This window comes from Phoca vitulina, unplaced genomic scaffold, assembly GCF_004348235.1.
Source record: "Phoca vitulina isolate PV1807 unplaced genomic scaffold, GSC_HSeal_1.0 scaffold76, whole genome shotgun sequence".
NCBI classification, from domain to species: Eukaryota; Metazoa; Chordata; class Mammalia; order Carnivora; family Phocidae; genus Phoca; species Phoca vitulina.
In genome coordinates, this window is record NW_022589779.1 from 4,538,271 (window position 1) to 4,558,430 (window position 20,160).

At 35.1% G+C, this 20,160-nt stretch overlaps 1 protein-coding gene across 6 annotated transcripts in view; it reads right to left on the bottom strand.

The window, feature by feature from the left end:
* Positions 1 to 20,160, bottom strand: part of NAV3 (neuron navigator 3) — a 579,712-nt gene that overhangs the window by 59,300 nt on the left and 500,252 nt on the right. For all 6 annotated transcript variants that reach the window (XM_032393716.1, XM_032393720.1, XM_032393719.1 and 3 more), the window contains 4 exons: positions 14,355 to 14,543; positions 10,867 to 10,919; positions 5,028 to 5,051; positions 2,490 to 2,567 (listed from right to left, as the gene is read on the bottom strand). In XM_032393716.1, coding sequence (XP_032249607.1) covers positions 2,490 to 2,567; positions 5,028 to 5,051; positions 10,867 to 10,919; positions 14,355 to 14,543 — 344 coding nt within the window. The remainder of the gene's footprint in view (positions 1 to 2,489; positions 2,568 to 5,027; positions 5,052 to 10,866; positions 10,920 to 14,354; positions 14,544 to 20,160) is intronic.

The following is a 20,160-nucleotide window of genomic DNA, read 5'->3' on the forward strand; positions in this document are numbered from 1 at the left end:
GCCAAAGTCATGAAAACACATCAGTGAAAGTCAGTGTGGCATGCATGATTGGAGCAGAAGTGTAGAGAGCCAATGACTGACACCTTTAAAAAAATTTTGCTCCCTTTCCAAGCAATGGCACGGAGTCAAATTTCAGGACTGCTCCCTTATGTTAAAATCTGGTTGCTCCTCTGTGTGTGTGTGTGTGTGTGTGTGTGTGTGTACAAGCCTTTGCAAGTGTGTACATGCCTATATGTATTCATGGCTATAAAAAAGATCAATGTTGAAAGGAAATATAGGAAACCAACAATCGAACACGACACAGCCATAAAAAAGGATGAGATTGTGCCTTTTGAGACAACATAGATGGACCTTGAGGTATTATGCTAAGTGAAATACAAATGAGAGAAAAGAGAAAGACAAATGGCATATGATTCTACTCATAAATGAAATCTGAAAAAAATGAACAAGCAAAAAGCAGAACCAGAACTATAAATACAGAGAACAAGTTGATGGGGGCCAGAGGGGAAGGGGTTGGGGGGCTGGGCAAATAGGTGAAGGGGAGAGGGAGACACAGGCCTCTGGTTATGGAATGAGTAAGTCACAGGAATAAAAAACAGAGCAAGGAATAGAGTCAGTGATACTGTAATAGTGAGGTAGTGGGACAGAGGATAGCAACTCTTGTAGCGAACGTAGCATAATGTATAAATTTGTCAAATCACTAAGCTGCACACCTGAAACCAATGTCACATTGTGTGTCAACTATACTCCCCCTGCCCCAAACCAACAACCATATTTAGGAAGGGTGTCTGAGGGAAAAACAAATATACATTTTTTTATTACATACTTTTTTTAGTTTCAGTTTTCCTTTTTAATACCACATGCATGTAATGCTTTTGAAATGGTAATAGTTTTAAAAAGAGTATAAGCCCAAATTCCATAATGTATAGCAGATGTTTATTATCCTAATATCTGCATTTATAAACCCATGCAAGAGACATTTACACAATAAAATAAAACCCGACAAGTCATTAAAGACATCTGCAAGTATCTTGATAATCCAATGCACAGGGTCTGTCACTGAGCCTTCCTCTTTGCAGATAAACACAACCCAATGTGGTTTTGGCATTTACATTGTCATATATCCTCTGGGACATATGTCAGGAACCTAGACAGAGTGTTTTACACTATTATTCATCTAGCCTATAGTATAAAATTTATAGCGGCTTCTGAACTATTTCTTTAAGACTTATTCTTAGACACAAACTGTAGCTTAAATAATTCCATTCTCTTCCAGTATTGCCTAAAAATTCTCTAAAACCTGCTATTATTTTTTATATATTTTTTTATTATGTTATGTTAATCACCATATATTACATCATTAGTTTTTGATGTAGTTATACGCAAACAATGAATCATGGAACACTACATTAAAACCTGCTATTATTTTTAACAATCCCCCAACAACATCTATAAGAAGAAATATAGGCAATCCCAAATGAATTTGATTCTCCCAAAGTTGAGAAGATAAAAATCCATTCAAATGGAGTGCTAAAATGAATCCGCAGTGAGTGAAATGACTTACTTACATGCTGTGGAAGTTATATTACACAATAATTTTTATCCTTAAAATCTCTCTTAATCAAGTCATACCCCGTGGGCCTACACCTGCTCTCTCCTCCTATGTCATGCTTTGTCCAGGACACAGAAAACCTCAATGGAGAGCAGGGATTGGTTAGGCAGACGAGGGGCCCAAAGCTACATGGTCCGACTGAGCAGATTAACGTTGAATGGAGGTGGCAGGACATACGGCAAAACAGTGGGAGCTTCCTTACCCCTCACTGCTTCTCCTAACACTACTGTTCCTTAGGACCAGGCACAATGCCACATGTTACCCTGTATTATTCTGCATCTATTTGGAGTACTCCCTGGCACACTGAAAGAGATTCAGTAAATGTTAATATTATTGATGGTCTCCATTGGCATCATTTTTGCCACTCTCAGTGGGTCAAACTTCTGTGAGGAGGCTACTAAGGTTTTTAAGAGAACTATCTCTCATTCACAATATAGCTCAGATACCCAAGTTTAGACCTAAGTTAATTTTTTTTTTTTAGAATTAATTGGATGCTTAACTGCCAGTAAATCGTGCTGAAGAAGGCAGGGTGCATAGAATTGTTTATCTTCCAAATCTAATCACTATCAACCCCCAACCATATTGTGGCTTGAAAAAGAATCTGTAGAGAGTAATAAAAAGAAGACATAAGAAAAGAAATAACCCTTGGAACTGTTACTAATGTTTCCAGCCTTAGAAGAAACAAAAAGCTCTTTTAATCAACCAATTAGGGTTTACATTTTATGACTCAGTGTGCAGGAAAGTTTACCTTTATATGAGGGACTGAAGAATGTTTATTTTTGGACACTTAAAGTTTGCATGTCTGTTACCAAAATTATCGCATTTACTACATACAAATCTGTTTTGATATATCAAAAAATAATCAAAAGTGACTTACATTTGCTGACAGTTGAGATGTGAGAGTAGCAACTTTTTCTTGTGATGCAACCAGCTCTCGCCGCAGTTTGTGGATTTGCTGAGTGTAATTTTAAAAAAATCAATTCAATACGCTAGTATTTTTACTTAAAACTAAGAATTCAATCCAAGAAAGCAAATATTATATTTCGCTCATGCAACCCCTTAATTAGTGTATCAGCACCAATTCCTGAAAAACCAAAGAAATGTGAGCCCTAGCTATATAGTAACAGTCAAATGCCACATGTAAGGAGAGGTAAGTGACTATGTTTAAGGTTAGGACTCAAATGTGCAAATTAAAGGATGCTTGCTTTCTCCATTGCCCTATCTGCCTGACTCAAGAATCAGTTTACTTTCTCTATTGATTCTTCTAGCTTAAGGAACTTGTGATAATAAAACTCAGGCAGTAAAATCTTTTCTTTTTAAAAATTAAATATACATGTACACATTTTTTCTAGGTCTTCTTTTAGCAAAAAGTACTGAATGTTCTAGCATGGTGTTTAGCATGGAGTTTTAGCAAAAAATACTCAGTTTTTTTGGTGTGTGCTTATTTTAATTTTCTGTAGTTTGGCAACTTCTCAGAAGCTGTAGTCACTGAAAGTTGGCTCTAATTCCATGTATATTGAGTCCATATTTGAAAATAATTTTATTAGCTGGAGTTTCAATGGCTAACAGTCAGAGAAGCCTTCCCAAATCTTTATTATAATGCCTTTTATTCATTAAGTTACTATTAGCTCAGAGTAGAAATGCTTTATAGATTATCTATAGTTTAAAAGTAAGGGGGAAAATCAGTAATACTGTTCAAATAATTAGACACGCCAACAAAATAAATATGCTAGATGTCTTCCTCTTTAGCTAAGTTCACACTGTAATAAAATTGAACCAGAAAGAGAGAGTATTTCATAGCACATTTAAATTGTTAATATAAGCACTTTCTGCAGTTTAATCTGCATGTCTCATGTTCCTGAGACACGTAAACACCAATTAGTAAGGGTAAAACATCTATAACCATCTGAGACTAAGTCTACAAGTAGACTTCTAGTCTCAAGGGATCTTAGTTACTTAAATGCCAAACATTCTACTCAAATTCTTCTCATTTCTGCAAAAAGAAGTCTTCTATTGTGGTTGGACTTTTAGAATACTGTCTCAGTTTGAAAGAGCATTCTTGACACAGTTCATTAATTGTCTTTTTTCCCCCCTCTTTTGAGGAAAAGAAATGGTAGTCAACATTGAGAAACTCAAAAAAAGTTGTGAACTTCAAGCTGGAAGCAGAGACAGTGGACACTTAGCAATTTTCAGCAAATGTGATTCCATTTCACTCCTGTTTTTTTTTAAAAAAGAGATACACTAGCTCCCAAATAGGACTTGACTTGCATTCAAATGATGACCACAGATAGTCCCAGAAAACAGACCATCTATTTCATCTTAAGCCAATACAAATCCAAAGAGCCTTTCTCAAATTAAAGTCTCTATTACATGATCCTTTACAATGTAATCTAGGAAACCTTAAAATAATGTAAATTATTTTTTAAAAACCAGACCCATTAGGGGGAGGAATGATACAAAGGGGAGTCAGATAAGTACTAATCAGGCAAATAGGCAGGATTTGTATACCTCAGTAGCCATATTATGACCAAATTAGAAGCGTTGTCCTGTCCATGCAATATAAATAAAATAGTTTAGGTTTTTTTTTTTTAAACATATTCACTTTTTGGCCTAGCAACTATAAAGATCAAATTGCTATAATCAATATTATTTCGATATTCTTAAACATAGCACAAATTTTACTTTAAAAGCAAAGTAGGGCAAGGAGTTCCTTTGCAAAGGCTACTGCCAAGATATTGATTTCTCTGTGGTCTGCTTGCCTCAGTGTAAACAATCAAACAGTCATTACCACACCTTGAATAAAGGCTTAATTAAAGTCCTGCTCTCCTTGGATAGGACAATTCTTTTACAAAGGGAAATAAAAAGAACATTCTCTCCAGGTTGCAATCTGATTGGTACATGATTGCAACCAAGTGTGTATTTGTGAAATGCATGTGATTGGAACAATAGACCACAGCAGACATAAAGTGGTGATTAGAGCATCAAAGTCCTGGCATGAAACAGATGCACTGGGATGCTGGTAGCTTCTGTTGTGGAGGTCTGGTGCCTAAGATTCAACAGTTTCATTAATCCTATGCAGTTGGTCTCACAGGCATTGGGGAAAAGAGACTACAACAAATGTGAAAGACCACACATTCATTCATTCATCAGATTCAATGAGTGCTTACTACTACAGGCAATCTGTTAGTTGTTGATCTAAAACTCCATTCTAGAAGATGAGGGGAGAGCTTGTTTTTAAAAACTTCCTTTCATTTTCTTTATGAGGAAATACCCAAGGCCTTATCAACTAGAGGATTGCTTCCATCAGCAGCCCTGGAGAACTATGCTACTGTATCACAGAGCCCTCTAGTGGTGGAAACATTCATTTCATCACAAATGTAAACTGAGTCCAATATGAAAATGCTACGAATTTTACCTCTGAATGAGCTTTTTCTTCAGCCTGTAAAAGACAAAAAGTAAAAAATTATCTATAAATAACTAATGTCATTTTTCTCCACAAGTATAAATGAATAACTCCATTGTATAATTATATTGTATTTTTAAAATATTATGATCCAACATAAGACTAGTAAATACGTATTATTATAGTAAAATACAAGTTATTTTATAATATTATTATTAATGATTATGAGAGTTATATTGTATTTATATATTATAATTATGATGATATTATTATATTATTATAACAGGAACCTTTACGATTGCAAATGAATACTTCCTTATACATAAATGATATATTGAAAATGTAGGTTATTTGATTCGTGGATATATAATATGCCTTAAAAGCAAAGTTGGAATTAAAAGACAATGTCACTCTAAGATTCAGACCATAAGCAACAAAAACAAAAGTAGTTAGTTATAAAATTATGCTCTAAAAAAAATGGTTGTAGGGAAAAAGGAAACATTAGATTTTTTTCATACATATTATAGAAAATGCACTCCATGATACTAGAGAGATCTTCAGCTAGACTTAGGAGTCAGAATTTTATTCTGCGATTTACAGATCATAAAAAATGCCGAATAAAGCTGGAGGGAACATATTGACCTCTACTGATAACCACAGAAAAGCAGTTTATTAGTTTCTATCTTCTTTTATTGTCCCTAATGATGATTCATTAAGTTTACTGAGCTGCAAGTCAGCAAAACAGTAAAATGCCCAGTGTCAAGGTGGTGATAAAAGCGGCTGACAGACATTTTGGATCATACACGTTATGGAAATGAGCACTGCTGTAGGAACTTGCAGGCTGTTTTGGACTCAGTTGCAGAAAATTCCTAGCTCTGTTTTTCTTCTTTGTGCTGGGCTGCAAAACACCAGATAATGAGTTATGTGCACCATTACATTTGGGAAGCTCCCTTATTCTGGAAAAAGCTGGAGAACGAATAATATCGTTGAACAGTACAAATGTGCCCGTTTCTTTGAGCCATTTCAAAGCGAAAAAAAATCTCTTATTTCCTCTCTCTCCTTTGGGGATATTTCCTGGTTAACCAATGCAGAAGTACCTGAACTACTTTTTACCCCCTTTTTTTCCTCCAGAAAACATAAAATCAAACAAAGTAAAATAAACATAAAGATATTTTTTATGCATAGCATTTCTTGAGTGTTCTCTTTCTTGTATTTTCTCTACTCTTAAAAATAATGTATAGTTAGTAATATAGTGTTTAAATAATAGCGTGATTAAATAGTAGAATCCTAATAGCTTTATAAGAAAGCTGTGTTTTAAAAATAAATGCTAACATAAAACTTGAATATTTTACATCTCAACTTTAATTTTTAAGGGAAGATTTTATTTTCTAATTCTAATAATTTTAAGGTTTTAGATTCAGTTTGTGAATCAGAAGTAGGGAGCTAATTTTAAGATGGAAATTTCATCTTAAAGCAAAAAAAAGCTGGGAGTTGTTTGCCTTAAGACATATGGTACAATTAACTATGACTGTTTTCCCTAGAACTTTGCATGTTTATTGCCACCATATTCTGCCCAAATCCTGATTCAAGGCCTACTAGGATTATATAAAACTGATAATAAATAATTTGTATGTTTAAAAAAAAGCAATGTATTTTATTTAACAAAAAAGTAAAAAAGATATCCATCATATTTTCTCATTAAAAAAGCCTTGAATAAGTTATATTTACTAATGAGAAGCATTATCGTTACATATTAATTCTATAGGTATTGTATATAATGACTTTTCTTGTCACTGTTTATTCAGAACTATCTTTTTCTTTAATCTTTGCCTTATTTCATACCCCGTGGCTATTAATACTAGGTAAGGTGTTATCATCAAGTTCAAACAGTGAGGCAGAATATTAATATTATATTTCTTTCAGCAATTTAGGCTTGGGATTAATAATGAAGGAATGTGATTACTTGCCATTTTTAAATGATGGTTTTGAACCAAGCCCAATGTCCTGAAGGATGGTAGACAGTATAAAACATTTTGCCTAAATAAAAATATATGCGATGATTCTTTATTCCATAAACCATTAATTGGCCATTCATTTGCCCATTCAAGCTTACTAAAAAAATTTCCTTCAGTATGAGCTGTGTGTTAGGAAATATGCTAACGAACCAAACATGGCCTCTGCTCTTATTAAATCAATATAAATTAGATTCCAAGTACAAAACAGATTCGATAAAGTTTTTAATATACGATCAGTCAGAAAGAACCTATTTATTGCAAGGATCAAAGGGCCAGGAATATAAAGAATAAAAAAAAAAGCCTCGAGAATTAAAAAAAAATCACACAGCCTTCCTCAACTATCATTTATTTTCCCCACTTTTCATAGAGATATGGGTAATAAGGGGTAGGTCTTTCCTATGAGAAAAGCAACAGCACAATAATAACTAAGAACCCAAACCGAGGAAGAAACGAAGAAGTGGTGGAGGCAGGAACCAGCCTGAGAACACAGGCTGACATCTAAAGGGGTGGATGCCAAGGGAGGGTAAACCTGGAGGAATTTAATCTCAGTGTTGCTAGATATTCCGATTACATTAAAAAGAATTTAGCAATTTGCATTTTTAGATAAAAGCTCCAGATTTCACAGTGTTGACTTGGATTTAAACACAAGCACACAAACTCTAAGTTTGCCAAAGGTAACAACTTGATGAAATTAGGGCTGTAATTTCCAACCAATATGCAAATTCCCAGAATCTTTCTGCTCAGAAATTCTGTAAGATAATATACTCAACTTTATAACAAGATACTTTTGAAAAATTTACCAAACTATCAGTGATAGAAGTTTTAAAAGATCTATAGGGGAAGAATCCTTCCAATAAGATTTGTTAGATTGATTTTATAGGTAAATGTTCTTTGCAACAAGCCATCTTTACTAGTTTGTTTTAATATCTTTAAGTGAAATGCATACAGCAAAATATATAATTCTATAAGCTGGATATATGATAATGTTAGAGTAAACATGGTTCATACTCATGGTTCATAAGAACAGTATTTTGCCTAATAAGAGTTGATAGAGCCTAATATTCTTTTTTTTTTAATCAGAATGTTAAGTTCAGAATTTTTTTTTTTTTAAGATTTTATTTATTTGTCAGAGAGAGAGAGAGAGAGCACAAGCCGGGGGAGCGCAGGCAGAGGGAGAAGCAGGCTCCCCGCTGAACAAGGAGCCCGATGTGGGACCCGATCCCAGGACCCTGGGATCATGACCTGAGCCCAAGGCAGACGCTTAACTGACTGAACCACCCAGGCATCCCAAGCCTAATATTTTTCTTGAAAAAAAAAAAGAACTTTTTCTCCCCTTAGACACTTATATTATTTTATGAAGGAATGCCATGCACAGCTGTGTTAGTTGCATACTGCATAACTTCAAAAGATGTAATTCACATAGACCATGATATAAACAGTGCTCCTAGAACCATGTAGTACACCATAATTTTTGTAATTTATGGTATACAACATTCCTGGTCTTCTCTAATAATTTACACAAAACCCATGGGACAGATGGGATAGATCTGGCTGTTGTTTTCCAATTTTATTTTACAGGTATAGTCCAAAGAAACTTAGCAATTTGCCTGATGTCACACAATAGCTGCTGATAGAGTTAAGCAACAATTCAAATCAACTGAATCTTGATCCACAGTCCTTAAGAAGGCGTGAAAAATAATGATAAATTGCCTTTTTACTTCATGGTTTGAAAAGCACTTTTACAGATATTTTCTCATTGCCAGTGGAATCTCAGTGCATGACAATGGGGCACGGAAGTCAGAATGACTCCTCATCATCTCTGATTTTTCTCTTTATCAGTCCACCAAATATGCATTTATTTGAATTGTTTAACTCTAGGTTATTTATTAATTCAAGAATATAATTTCCATCATTTTCTGTGCAACTATTTGAATTCCCTAATATCCTAATAATATCACCTTCTCACGTGGCTTGATCACCTAATCCATTCTTCTCACACATAACACAAGGGTGTATTTCATTTCTAAATTTTGGCATATACGTATGTGTATATTAGTCACTTTATTTTCATCTCTGTTCACATTTCGTACCATACTGCTACTACAGTATTCCTCATTTATGCTTTCTGATTGACATCTGTTCTTATTTATTTACAATTATTTATTTATTTATTTATTTATTTATTTATTTATTTAAGAGGGGGAGGGGCCAAAGGAGAGGGAGAGAGAAAATCTTAAGCAGGCTCCATGCCCAGCATGGAGCCCAATGTGGGGCTCGATCTCACAACCCTGAGATCATGACCTGAGCCTAAATCAAGAGTCAGATGCTTAACCGACTGAGCCTATCTACAATTTTTAAAATGTACCCCCTCTGTTCCCTATAAACCTGCAATATCCAATATAGTAGCTACTAGGCACATGTGCCTATTTAAATTTAAATTAATGAAACTTAAAAATTCAGTTCCTCTGTGACACCTGACACACTGCAAATCCTCAACAGCCACATGTGGCCAGAGGTTACTGTATTAGACAGCGCAGCCATAGAACATTTTTATTACCAAAAAAAGTACTATTGGACTCTGGTTACATACTAATTGGCCATTTGTTTTCCCTCAACCCATGCTCCTTTTCTTCTTGAGTCTTTCTCAGGCTGCATGAAGGCAGTTTTATCCAAATACTGCTTTTGCATATATTTAAAATATTATAATCATGCTGCATCTTTTGATGTTATACAGAGACTTCAACCACAATGGTTTAAGTCAGAGCACGTCCCCCTAACAAGCAGTGGCATCAGGCCAATGAGGAGGGACACTAAGTGTTAACACATTTCTTTTATGTGCTTTTTTCCAAAATATTTCACCTTTCTCACTTCTCATCCATTTGCCAAAAGCAGTAAATTTAAACAATAATAGTGATTCCTTCATTTACAGAGTGTAATTAGCAAATTTAATCATTAAAAGGAGAAATTATGAGAAAAATATTGTCTTTCCCAGTAGTAGTCCGATCTTGAATAAAGGTCCAAAGCAGTAACTATGCAAGATGTGCTTATAAAAGGAGGACCCTAACATTTAAACCTAATGAAATGAGTAAAACAATTAGTTTTGCCCGTCATGCTTAATTGCTCAGTGACAGCCAAGACTGAACTTTTTATGACTCTTTCAGTATTGGACTAAGGATTATTCACAGCACTCAAGTCCCAGTGAAATTCAGTAAACTAAATAGACCTCACTCTTACCTAGGCATGAAGGAATCCTCTTATTAAATACAACTTCCTATAGATCTTTTTTGTTTTTACACATAGGGAAAATAAATTGAAAGCCTGCCATTTTTCTCTTTTAAGAAATAGTTTTAAAAACCACACTCTATTTCAGAAGATATGTTTTTTAAAAAATCTCTAGGCCTTTTAGGCCCTTACCCTTTGGCACAATCTTCTCAAAGACTGAACTTGAAAAATCAAAATAATAAAATGGAGAAAATACCATAGGACAATTGCCAGTCGTGGCTCAGAGATCCGAACAAGGAAAACTTGTCAATATCATAAATTTATGGTACAGCTCAGTACATGGGTTCGGGGATTCCCAGTCATACCCCCAATAGGTCTTACAAAATTCAGTTTTTCATGCACTCACTGATTTTCGTAAGTACAGGAAAGTCAAGCGGAGGCACATCTAAGTGGGCCACGGAGGCGCTGGCCCAGCAGCACCTGCCAGCAGATGGGGTATGTGGGAGCTCAGCGCACATTCTTCTCTCACTGGGCAACTTGTGTCAATATCAATCTACTGAATCATCTGCGTGCTTGGCAAAGGCAGAAGCTATATCTTCACAGCGGATACTTACTGTTGAGTAAAGAGAAGAAGTGCTGGAGACCAGTGATAATGAAGAGCCGTGAACTGGAAAAAGCAAAAAAGAACAAGTGGTGAAATAATGAAGTCTGCTCAGAAACAGCGGGTCTTTGCTGGAGAGTGGAGAATAGGGAAGCGGGGAAGTAAAATAATAACAGCTAGATACAAGAATCGGAGGACAGTTCTGTGGTTATTTTCTCAAGGTCAAAATGTTGAGACATGGGAAGGTCCCATATCTGTCCCCCTAAAATACCTCCTTCATCATGAGAGAGAGAGGATTTGACAAACACAAGCCCTTCGAGCATGCTGTGTGCATATTTAAAGCTATAGTAAACTTCCACAGAATAAATTACCAGAAAATCATGGAAACCTAAAATAAAGTTGCCATAAACTTTAAAACTTAAAAAAAAAGCTTTATGTGTTTTATTTATTTAATTTCATTTTTATACAACAAAGATCCATTTTCACTGTTTTTCTCCATATACTTTCAGGGAAATAAGCATTTGATTGAACTTGCTATTTCAACATTATCTGTGATGAGTTGATTATGCTCTTTTAAATGGAGAATTATTGTTTCTTTTGTAGTTCTAGTCATAGAAAAAAATGTTTATTTCAAGGTGGTGTCTCACTGAAATTAAGAATGGAAATTGCATACTTTTATCGGGGTCTACCAAAATAGCATCTTAAACAATTGATAGACTGTTTTTATATTTTTGCACATCTAATATGTTAAGCCCAAGAGGTGGTAAAATTGTGCTTAATTATATTTGTAGAAAAGTCCTTCCTCTTTTCACTGTGCGGTAATGTAAAGTTATTTCTGCATATTCATCCATTCAACAAACTTTAGTTGGGCCCACCCAATGTGACAGGCCCTTCCTAGATCCTGGGACTATAAAAATGATGACACAATCCCAGAAGCTCAAAAAAAAAGTAGAAAGGTATACAACTAAGAAGATAATTATAATAGAGTAATAAAAATACTCTCTAGAGCAATGCAAGGCAAGAGTTCATGGGAGATGCTCACAAGCTGGTCTGGAGAGAGGATTGGAAAAGCTGTGTGGGATTGTGGCATTGTGGCTCAAAAGAAAGGGATGAATTTGAGGGACACTAGGAAGAACCTCTTTAAAACTGAATATAAAAATGTGGGTCAAAAGAGGAATAAAGGACAACGCCCAGATTTCTAGCTCAAGCAACTACCACCACTCTGTGAGATGGGCAAAATGTTAGTCATCTAAAAAACACAAAACAAACAAAATCCCACATTCTTCCAAACTCTAATAAACAGCATGCACTAAGTATGCACCAGTATGCACTAGGATTTTCAGCCTGGTGTACAGAAGACAGGTGGACAATGAATTAGGAGATCCCATTTTTGGTTTGTTGCTGTTACTTACTATTTATAGGTCTATGACCTCCTAGTGTGTGGCTGTTCCTTTATCTTCACGGTGATCACTGAGCAGGGAGGGCATCAATAAAGCCCCTTCCATCTTGCTAGTTCAATAATCCCTTGGTTGTAGACCACAATGTAAGAATTATAATAGTTCCGTGTTCAATGTATGGGCATCAAAAAGCCATCTTGCCCACTCAGGCTGGTGTTCAGCAATTGAGATTATTTAAACCTCCTACACAGAAGGCCAGACTTTCCCAAGCATATGAAGAGCATTCTATCTGTAAATGAGGCACTCTAGATGAGCCATCAGTATGCTTAGCAAATTATTTTTACAGTATTATAATATGCCAGTCTGTGAAGAGAGTGATAGAACCATCTCAAAAAAGCAACGACTTTACATTTCCAATTAGTTCAATTTTGTCTATCTACTCTGCCATAATCAGCAGACTCTCAGGGTGTAATCCACTATTTGTCACAGTGAACTCAGTGGTTCGGTTAACATCCCAAAAGGTAGTGGCAATGATGGTCAACCGATTTAGTGCTAGCAGATGAAATGTACAGCAGTGGCCTGAAAACATGAAATCAATTTTCATAGCTATCTAAACTTTTAGTCAGAAGAGCCTTTAAGAGAGTAGGAAGGAGAAAGAGAAAGGAACAGAACTACTCCCTAATTTCATTTTCATGACAAACCTGTGAAATTACAGATGCAGGAATTAGCACTGATAAAGTTAAGAAATTGGCCCAAGTTCATACCACAAATAAATGGATGACCGGAGGCTTAAAACTTGATATGTTTCAAGATCTGGAGTCCTTTCTTTTATACATAATTATTAAAGACTAAGATAGTTGGCTGATTTCATGTCTGATGTTATTCTTTTTTAAAAAATTTTATTTTATTTTATTCAAATTCAATTAATTAACATATAGTGTATTATTAGTTTCAGAGGTAGAGGTCAGTGATTCATCAGTTGTATATAACACCCAGTGCTCATTACATCACATGCCCTCCTTAATGCCCATCACCCAGTTACCCCATCCCCCCACCCCTCTCCCCTCCAGCAACCCTCAGTTTTTTTCCTAGAGTTAAGAATCTCTTATGGTTTGTCTCCCTCTCTGATTTCCTCTTGTTTTATTTTTCTCTCCCTTCCTCTATGCTCCTCTGTTTTGTTTCTTAAATTCCACACGAGTGAGATCATATGATACATGTCTTTCTCTGATTGACTTATTTCGCTTAGCATAATACCCTCTAGTTCCATCCACGTCGTTGCAAATGGCAAGCAATTGCACTACTAGGTATTTACCCCAAAGGTACAAATATCTGATTTTATTCTGATCAATTTAAACTTTTATGTTTACCTTTATTTTATCCTTAGCTGATATGCTTTGTAATATGTATACCACAATTTTCCTCTATGGATACTTTAAAAAATAATTCATTAAATCAAAGAGGAAAATCTCTCAAATATTATCAAATTTCACACCTGTGGTTATACAGTTTTAAAAAATTACATACATTTGAACGTCAATTAAGCCTCCTGAGTTTTTCAAATAGAACTATTATAAAGTATTCACATAGAACCTTATTGCATTGGGTAAGGAAATGAAACTTATAAGGCAAAAAGTAGACATGATACGAGTTCTAATATGATATGATAACAGAAACCAACACCAGAGGGAGTTTCTGAGAATACAAGTTGGCAATGTGTGGTAGTTTCATAAGATAATTTTTCTGGTTTATGTATCTTTATGATTCTTTAACTGAGATGTCAAACAAAACATTGGCTCTGGTATTTGACACACCAGGGCAAATAGTCTCTAAAATAATGAGGATTTCTGTATGAGAACACTGGATTTGTTCTGAACTGTTCTACAACCAAGTATCAATCTAAACAATTTCTGGCATATTTCCAAATGCATAAAGAACCAGAAGGTAATGCAGACTAAAACTTCTTCAAGCTTCAGGGCTCCCTAAATGAGAGTTATATTTACTAATTTATTTACTCTTCAGGAATCCTTGTGATGGTGACTGATGTGACAGTTTTCATCTCTGAGTTAAATAAAGTAACTCCATCTTTATTTCCCCCTATGCCTACCTTCTTCCATGCTGTCTCGGAATGAGCCTGAATGACTGATGGCACGTGGCCTTTCTTCCAGAGACGTGGCACTCCCACAAAGCTGGGAGTCATCATAGAGATCGAAGGAAGAGTCTTGGGCTGGGATGCTATTTGAGCGCATCATGCTGGGCCCAGGAAGGTTAAACTGAGACAGATTGGTTGGGCTCACTGAAAAACAAAGCACACATAGCCTCATTATTCTGAGGCTTAGATGATGAAAATAGTAGGTTGCTGGACAGCGAGAATGTGATCCCAATTCTACGGAAACGTGAATTTAATGGGTGTCTCTATTTAAGGTAGGCTGACAGTCTGCCTCTGAAATGTTCAATAACAGTTTCAGTGGAGTCCCTCTTTTCTCCTAACATTTTCATGGCCAGCAGTATGTCAATTTCTAAAGCAATATTAAACAAAGCCGCCAAGCAACCTCTACTGTTCGTGCTAGAAATACAACAGCATGGCATATTCTGCTGGCGATTATGAAGAAAAGATTGCCTGCATAGAGTCTGTAGGTTTCTTTTCAAGAAGAATACATCACTTTAATGGAAAAAACAAAATCAAAAAGAAAACACAAGAAATCTAAATGTCCCAAGAAAACCCTTTTGAAGCTTCCAGGCAAAGACTTTCATCGTTTTGAGTTCTGAATTTATGTAAGTTGATGGTCAGTACCATCATTATTATCAGTTAGTTATAAAAGAAGAAAATGAAATTTTTCTTTAAATGAAATGTAATATGCATGGTTTCTGTAGCTCATCCACAGGTTAATCACATTGAACTCTTTTCTGCTGTGTCTAAGACCAGAGTACCACAGTGAGACTGTCAAATGTCACAAACCTGTTGTGTTTCCCAAGCAGTACCTCATGTTCATAATTTGAAATAAGAATTTATTTACTTAGTGCTTATTGCTGAAGAGTTCTAATAACACTCAACTTTTTAGGCCAACTGATAATCATGAATTTAAAGAAAGATGTGGTTGACTGAATGTACAACTGCTTCAGAAACAGTAGTCTTAAAATTTGGAATAAAAGCAAAGCACAAAATTGAGAAATATATTTATCACAAATGCTCATATTTAAGAAAACTAAGTTGTTACAGACATGTGAGGAAGCAGGCAGGAACCTCTCAAGCTATCACAAAAGCTGTGGGTACTTTCAAAACCTTAGGGAATTTATGTCCTTGGTTTGGAATGAGTCTGATTATCATTTCAAAATTTGCTATTTTTTTTCTTTGACACAGGCACTCATTTCTTTTTAATATAATGACTGGCTTTCAAAACAATAGGAGGCATATATATTATGAGGCAAGTGAAAGGGAATGTCTCCTTTTTTCCAGGCCCTATGCTGGATTTTTATAGGTATTGATGAATTAATATGCAGAACAACCCTCTGATAGAGTGGTTGTGGATTGGAATGAGAAAAAGGAAAGAAATACAAGATTTAGAATTATATCTGTGTGTGCATATGTGAAATACAATAAAAGGTGAAAGAAACTATGGATTTGTAAAGTGTGCAATCTGTTGGAAGGAACAAAGCCCTGAAAGAAGGAAAGAAAGAAGAAAAGAAGGGAGGGTGGGGAGAGAGAGCGAGGGAGAGTGAGGAGACAGGGAGAGTGAGGAGAGAGAGGGAGGGAGGGTGAGAGAGATCTTTTAGGCACATTCCTTCAGCCAGCAGTGACTAATTCAATTTGATTGCTAACTGACTGACAATAGATACGCTGAAGGACATTCTAGACTTGAATGTTTATGTTTAGAGTACCTGGATGGGGTAAATCATCCTATTCTATGTCCACAGTATGAATTGTCTCTTTGCTAAATGAATGAAGTATTCAACACATTTGTAAATGTATTATGTTAATATGTATCTAGAGGTGAGAAGGTCATTTCATTCACTATTTGGCTTTGCATAATGGTTGCAGAGCTATCCAAGTAAATTGTCCTTCTATAATTTCAAAACATGTGACTTAAATCATCCAAGAAATAATGAGGATTGCAGTGAATTTTAAAGTGAATAGTTTGCATTTACAGACACTTTTGATAGCTTCTCCATTGAAACTATACCCATACTATTTAAGAATGTTCAGTTACATTAATGTCTATGACAGGTCTGCTTTTTTGGGGCTGTGGTTGAATAATAGAAAGATAAATATGGCATGGCCCTGACTTCAACAATGGCTACTAGTAGAGGTGACTGAAAGGTAGAAAAGTTAATATGTAAATAAATGAAGAAAAATTATAGGACAAAAATATGACAGACAAATAGAATTTCAGCAATGGTACACAAATTAGCACAGGGCTTCTAAACTGGCTTTGCTTTCCATTTGCTTCAGGCAAATATCCCAATATCTACCCTTCAGTTTTTTCATGAATTATAATTTTTAAAAATGGCAGAATAAATGACCTCTGGACTCATTCAAAGCTCAGAGATACAGCCAAATTTCTAAAAGGAGAGATATAGATATGACCATATGTTAGGGAAAAGGGGGCTGCTGACTTTAAATTATATTTCAGAACAAAACCCCTGTTTTTACTAAATTAAATGTTGATTTGTGGGATTTGAGGAGAGTGGACCTGATAGAAATATGGAGTGCGTTTTTAAATACCTCAAGATCTCTTTGATTTTGCAACTATATCCAGACATATTAGCTAGTGAGTTTATGATATTGTTTTAAAATAAGAATATTCATATGGAAGCTTATTTTAACTTATTTTGTGGAATCTGGGACTATCACTAGGAACTAGGTAGCAATTCAAGAAAATTTTATTTGATTTTTTTTTAAAAGAGGAACTTCAAAAGTGTGATATTTCTAGATTCAGGTAGTTTCTGTCATGGGTGGGTTTAGAGAAGAAGCTAGAGATGTCTTAAGAATTTAACTAATAGTTGAATAATTGAACCAGAGATAGGTGTCTCCCATCTCTCAGGTTCTATGCTTTCATGAGTATAGAAGAAGGGGGTTAATTCTGAATAGCTTAAAAAGTGAATATGGAGAGAGGAGTAGAAGGGCATTCAAGGTGGAGGAACCCTTGGATGCAAAAGCATAGAAACTTCCCCTATAAAGTTCTTTAAACAATACTCTGTATGCAAAAGGGTCCAACAAATATAAAGAACTCATAGGTGAGAGGCTGATAGTAATACTTCTACATACTAACTCTTGCAGCACGGTGAAAAGTGAAGCTAAGTAATTGTTGTCATGTCACTCATGGGAAGATGACAGTGAGTCTCACCAGGTTATGAGATGCCTCACAAGGGCAATGACCAATAAAGTTTCAAACAAAGATGTATTCTGTTTCCATAAGTTATATTCTGATTCACTTTCTTGAGTGGAATGTTTCCATTACAGGTATCATACATACCAGGAACTACCCACAAACCACAGCTTACTTTGGCAATAGCTTCATGCTACTCTACCGATAATGATGTAACTGAAGTGATCTTAAATTTCTGTTCGTTATACATTACTTTTTACAGTAATATTTCTAAAAATTATATGTATTAAGATATTTTAATAAGTAGAAAGGATAAAGAAAAAACACAGGTATTGCAATTGCTGAATGTTAGTAATAATCACTTGCTGATCATTCAGAAGAGATAATGATTAAATTGAAGACACATGATGACCAAAGTGAACTGCAGGACAATGCTATCCATATTCAAGTTAAAAAATTCCATTTGATATATTTTTTAATTTAATAATAAAATAATCTTTAGTTATGATTACATTTTAATAGTACCCACAGTCTTGCCTAGTAAATATAAATTCAGGTGATCTGGAAATCAATAAAAAGGTTTTTTGGTTTTTTTTTTAAGATTTATTTAAGAGAGAGAGAGAGAGAGAGAGAGGGAGCTAGCACATGAGTTAGGGGAGGGGCAGAGGGAAAGAGAGAGAGAATCCCAAGCAGACTCTGTGCTGAGTATAGAGCCCCATGCTCGATTTCATGAGCCCTGAGATCATGACCTGAACCGAAACCAAGAGTCTGATGCCCAACCGACTGAGCCACCCAGGCACCCCAAAATAAAAAGTTCTAAAAAAATAATTCTCATGTTTTTAAAACTGGTCATTTTTTTCTTTAAAATAATACAGCATAGAGACCTCAGAACACCTGATTTGAAGCTATATATGCTTATGAAATTTGGGTGGGCACATGAGAATGTGTCGACGTGTATCGGAAGGTCTTTCTTTATAAGTCCAATGGGTGCAAATGTTGAAACTGATGGTAGAGGCAGTAAGGTCAATTTGAAATCCACTGCTATTGTCTCTGATAACATAAGGCATGCTTTCCAATAAAAATGATGAGGTAGCAAGGTCTATGAGGTCTTATACTCTCTTGAGTCTTGGTACATATAAGTTAGTCCCTCCATAATAAAACCTAGGTATTTTGGATCCATTTCACAGATGAGGAAATTGACTTTGTCAAGATCAGACATAGTAAGTGGTGAGCATTTTTTTCTAAATAATAATGGAACAGATGGATTTAATCAGAATAATATAAATGAGAAAATAATGGGATAAGGATTCAATTAGTCAAATTAATGTCAAGTATTAAAAAGATTGATAAGAGACATAAGATACCCAGCAAACTCAGCATTTCAGGTGGTTTGGGTTTGTTTCAGATGTTGCATAAAATTAGAGTTTATTTCATATTCCTATGACTCTATAAAAAACATTTTCAATTTATTTTTTGAAGTGAAAATTTTAAGCTTCTTGCTATGTTTTATAATTACAATTCAAAGTAAGTAAAAACTATACCATCTGTTGCCATTATGAGACAAAGAAGTCCCTCACTGTGTAGATGCAGCAGCAAAAACTTGGTGTTTGATAGGGATTCATTAGCTCATATGGAACCATGACCAAAAAAATCGTTTTCCATTGCCAAAGTTTTAATCTGTAAAGCAGGAAGAGTTACAAGAGAAGAGAAAGAGCCGTGAGTGTCCTAAAGGATTGAAAAAATTGAAAAGTCCAAATGATTGAAGAATTTGGAAAATTGGTGGGTCCATTACTAGACAAAAAAGATAATGAGACTACTTTATATGTGATTTTATAGAACAGAAATCTATTTTTAAAAGAATTGGATCTATTAAATTAGAACTGGCATGTTTAGACTTCTTTCACTACTTTGTCACTCTTCCCTATGTTTTCTGTGACATTTATACAAATGATTTTACATTTAATACAAATGATGCTAAGCACAAAGTAACGCAATGGCTAAATTTGTCATTTTTTTTTTTTTTTCATTGCACTTATCCAAAAATGTTCACAGGGAATACTCATATTCATTTTAAGGAGAGTTTTGAAATGGTATTCATTTTGATCACCTGTAAAGAAGTGATCTTAAGAATCATGGAGTTACTTTTTCCTTCTTCTTAATTATTTATATTTTGTTTTTCTACAAAAGTATGATAAATTTTGCTAAGGATTTAAAAAAACATTTTAAACAAAGGACAAGGAGAATTTTTGTTGTTTTTTTTAATAGTTTTTTTTTAAGACTTTATTTATTCATTTGAGAGAGAGAGTGAGAGAGAGAGAGAGCACAAGCTGGGGGAGAGGCAGAGGGAGAGGGAGAAGCACATTCCCCGCTGAGCAGGGAGCCTGAAATGGGGCCTGATCCCAGGACTCTGGGATCATGACCTGAGCCGAAGGCAGATGCTTAACCAACTTAACCAACTTAAGCAGATGCTTAAGCCACCCAGGGGCCCCTGTTTTATTGTTTTTTAAGAAGACTCTGAGAAAACCCTCTAGGCTTAAAGTCAGGTGTTCTGGGATCAATTATTGCCTCTGGCCCTTACAAGTAGTG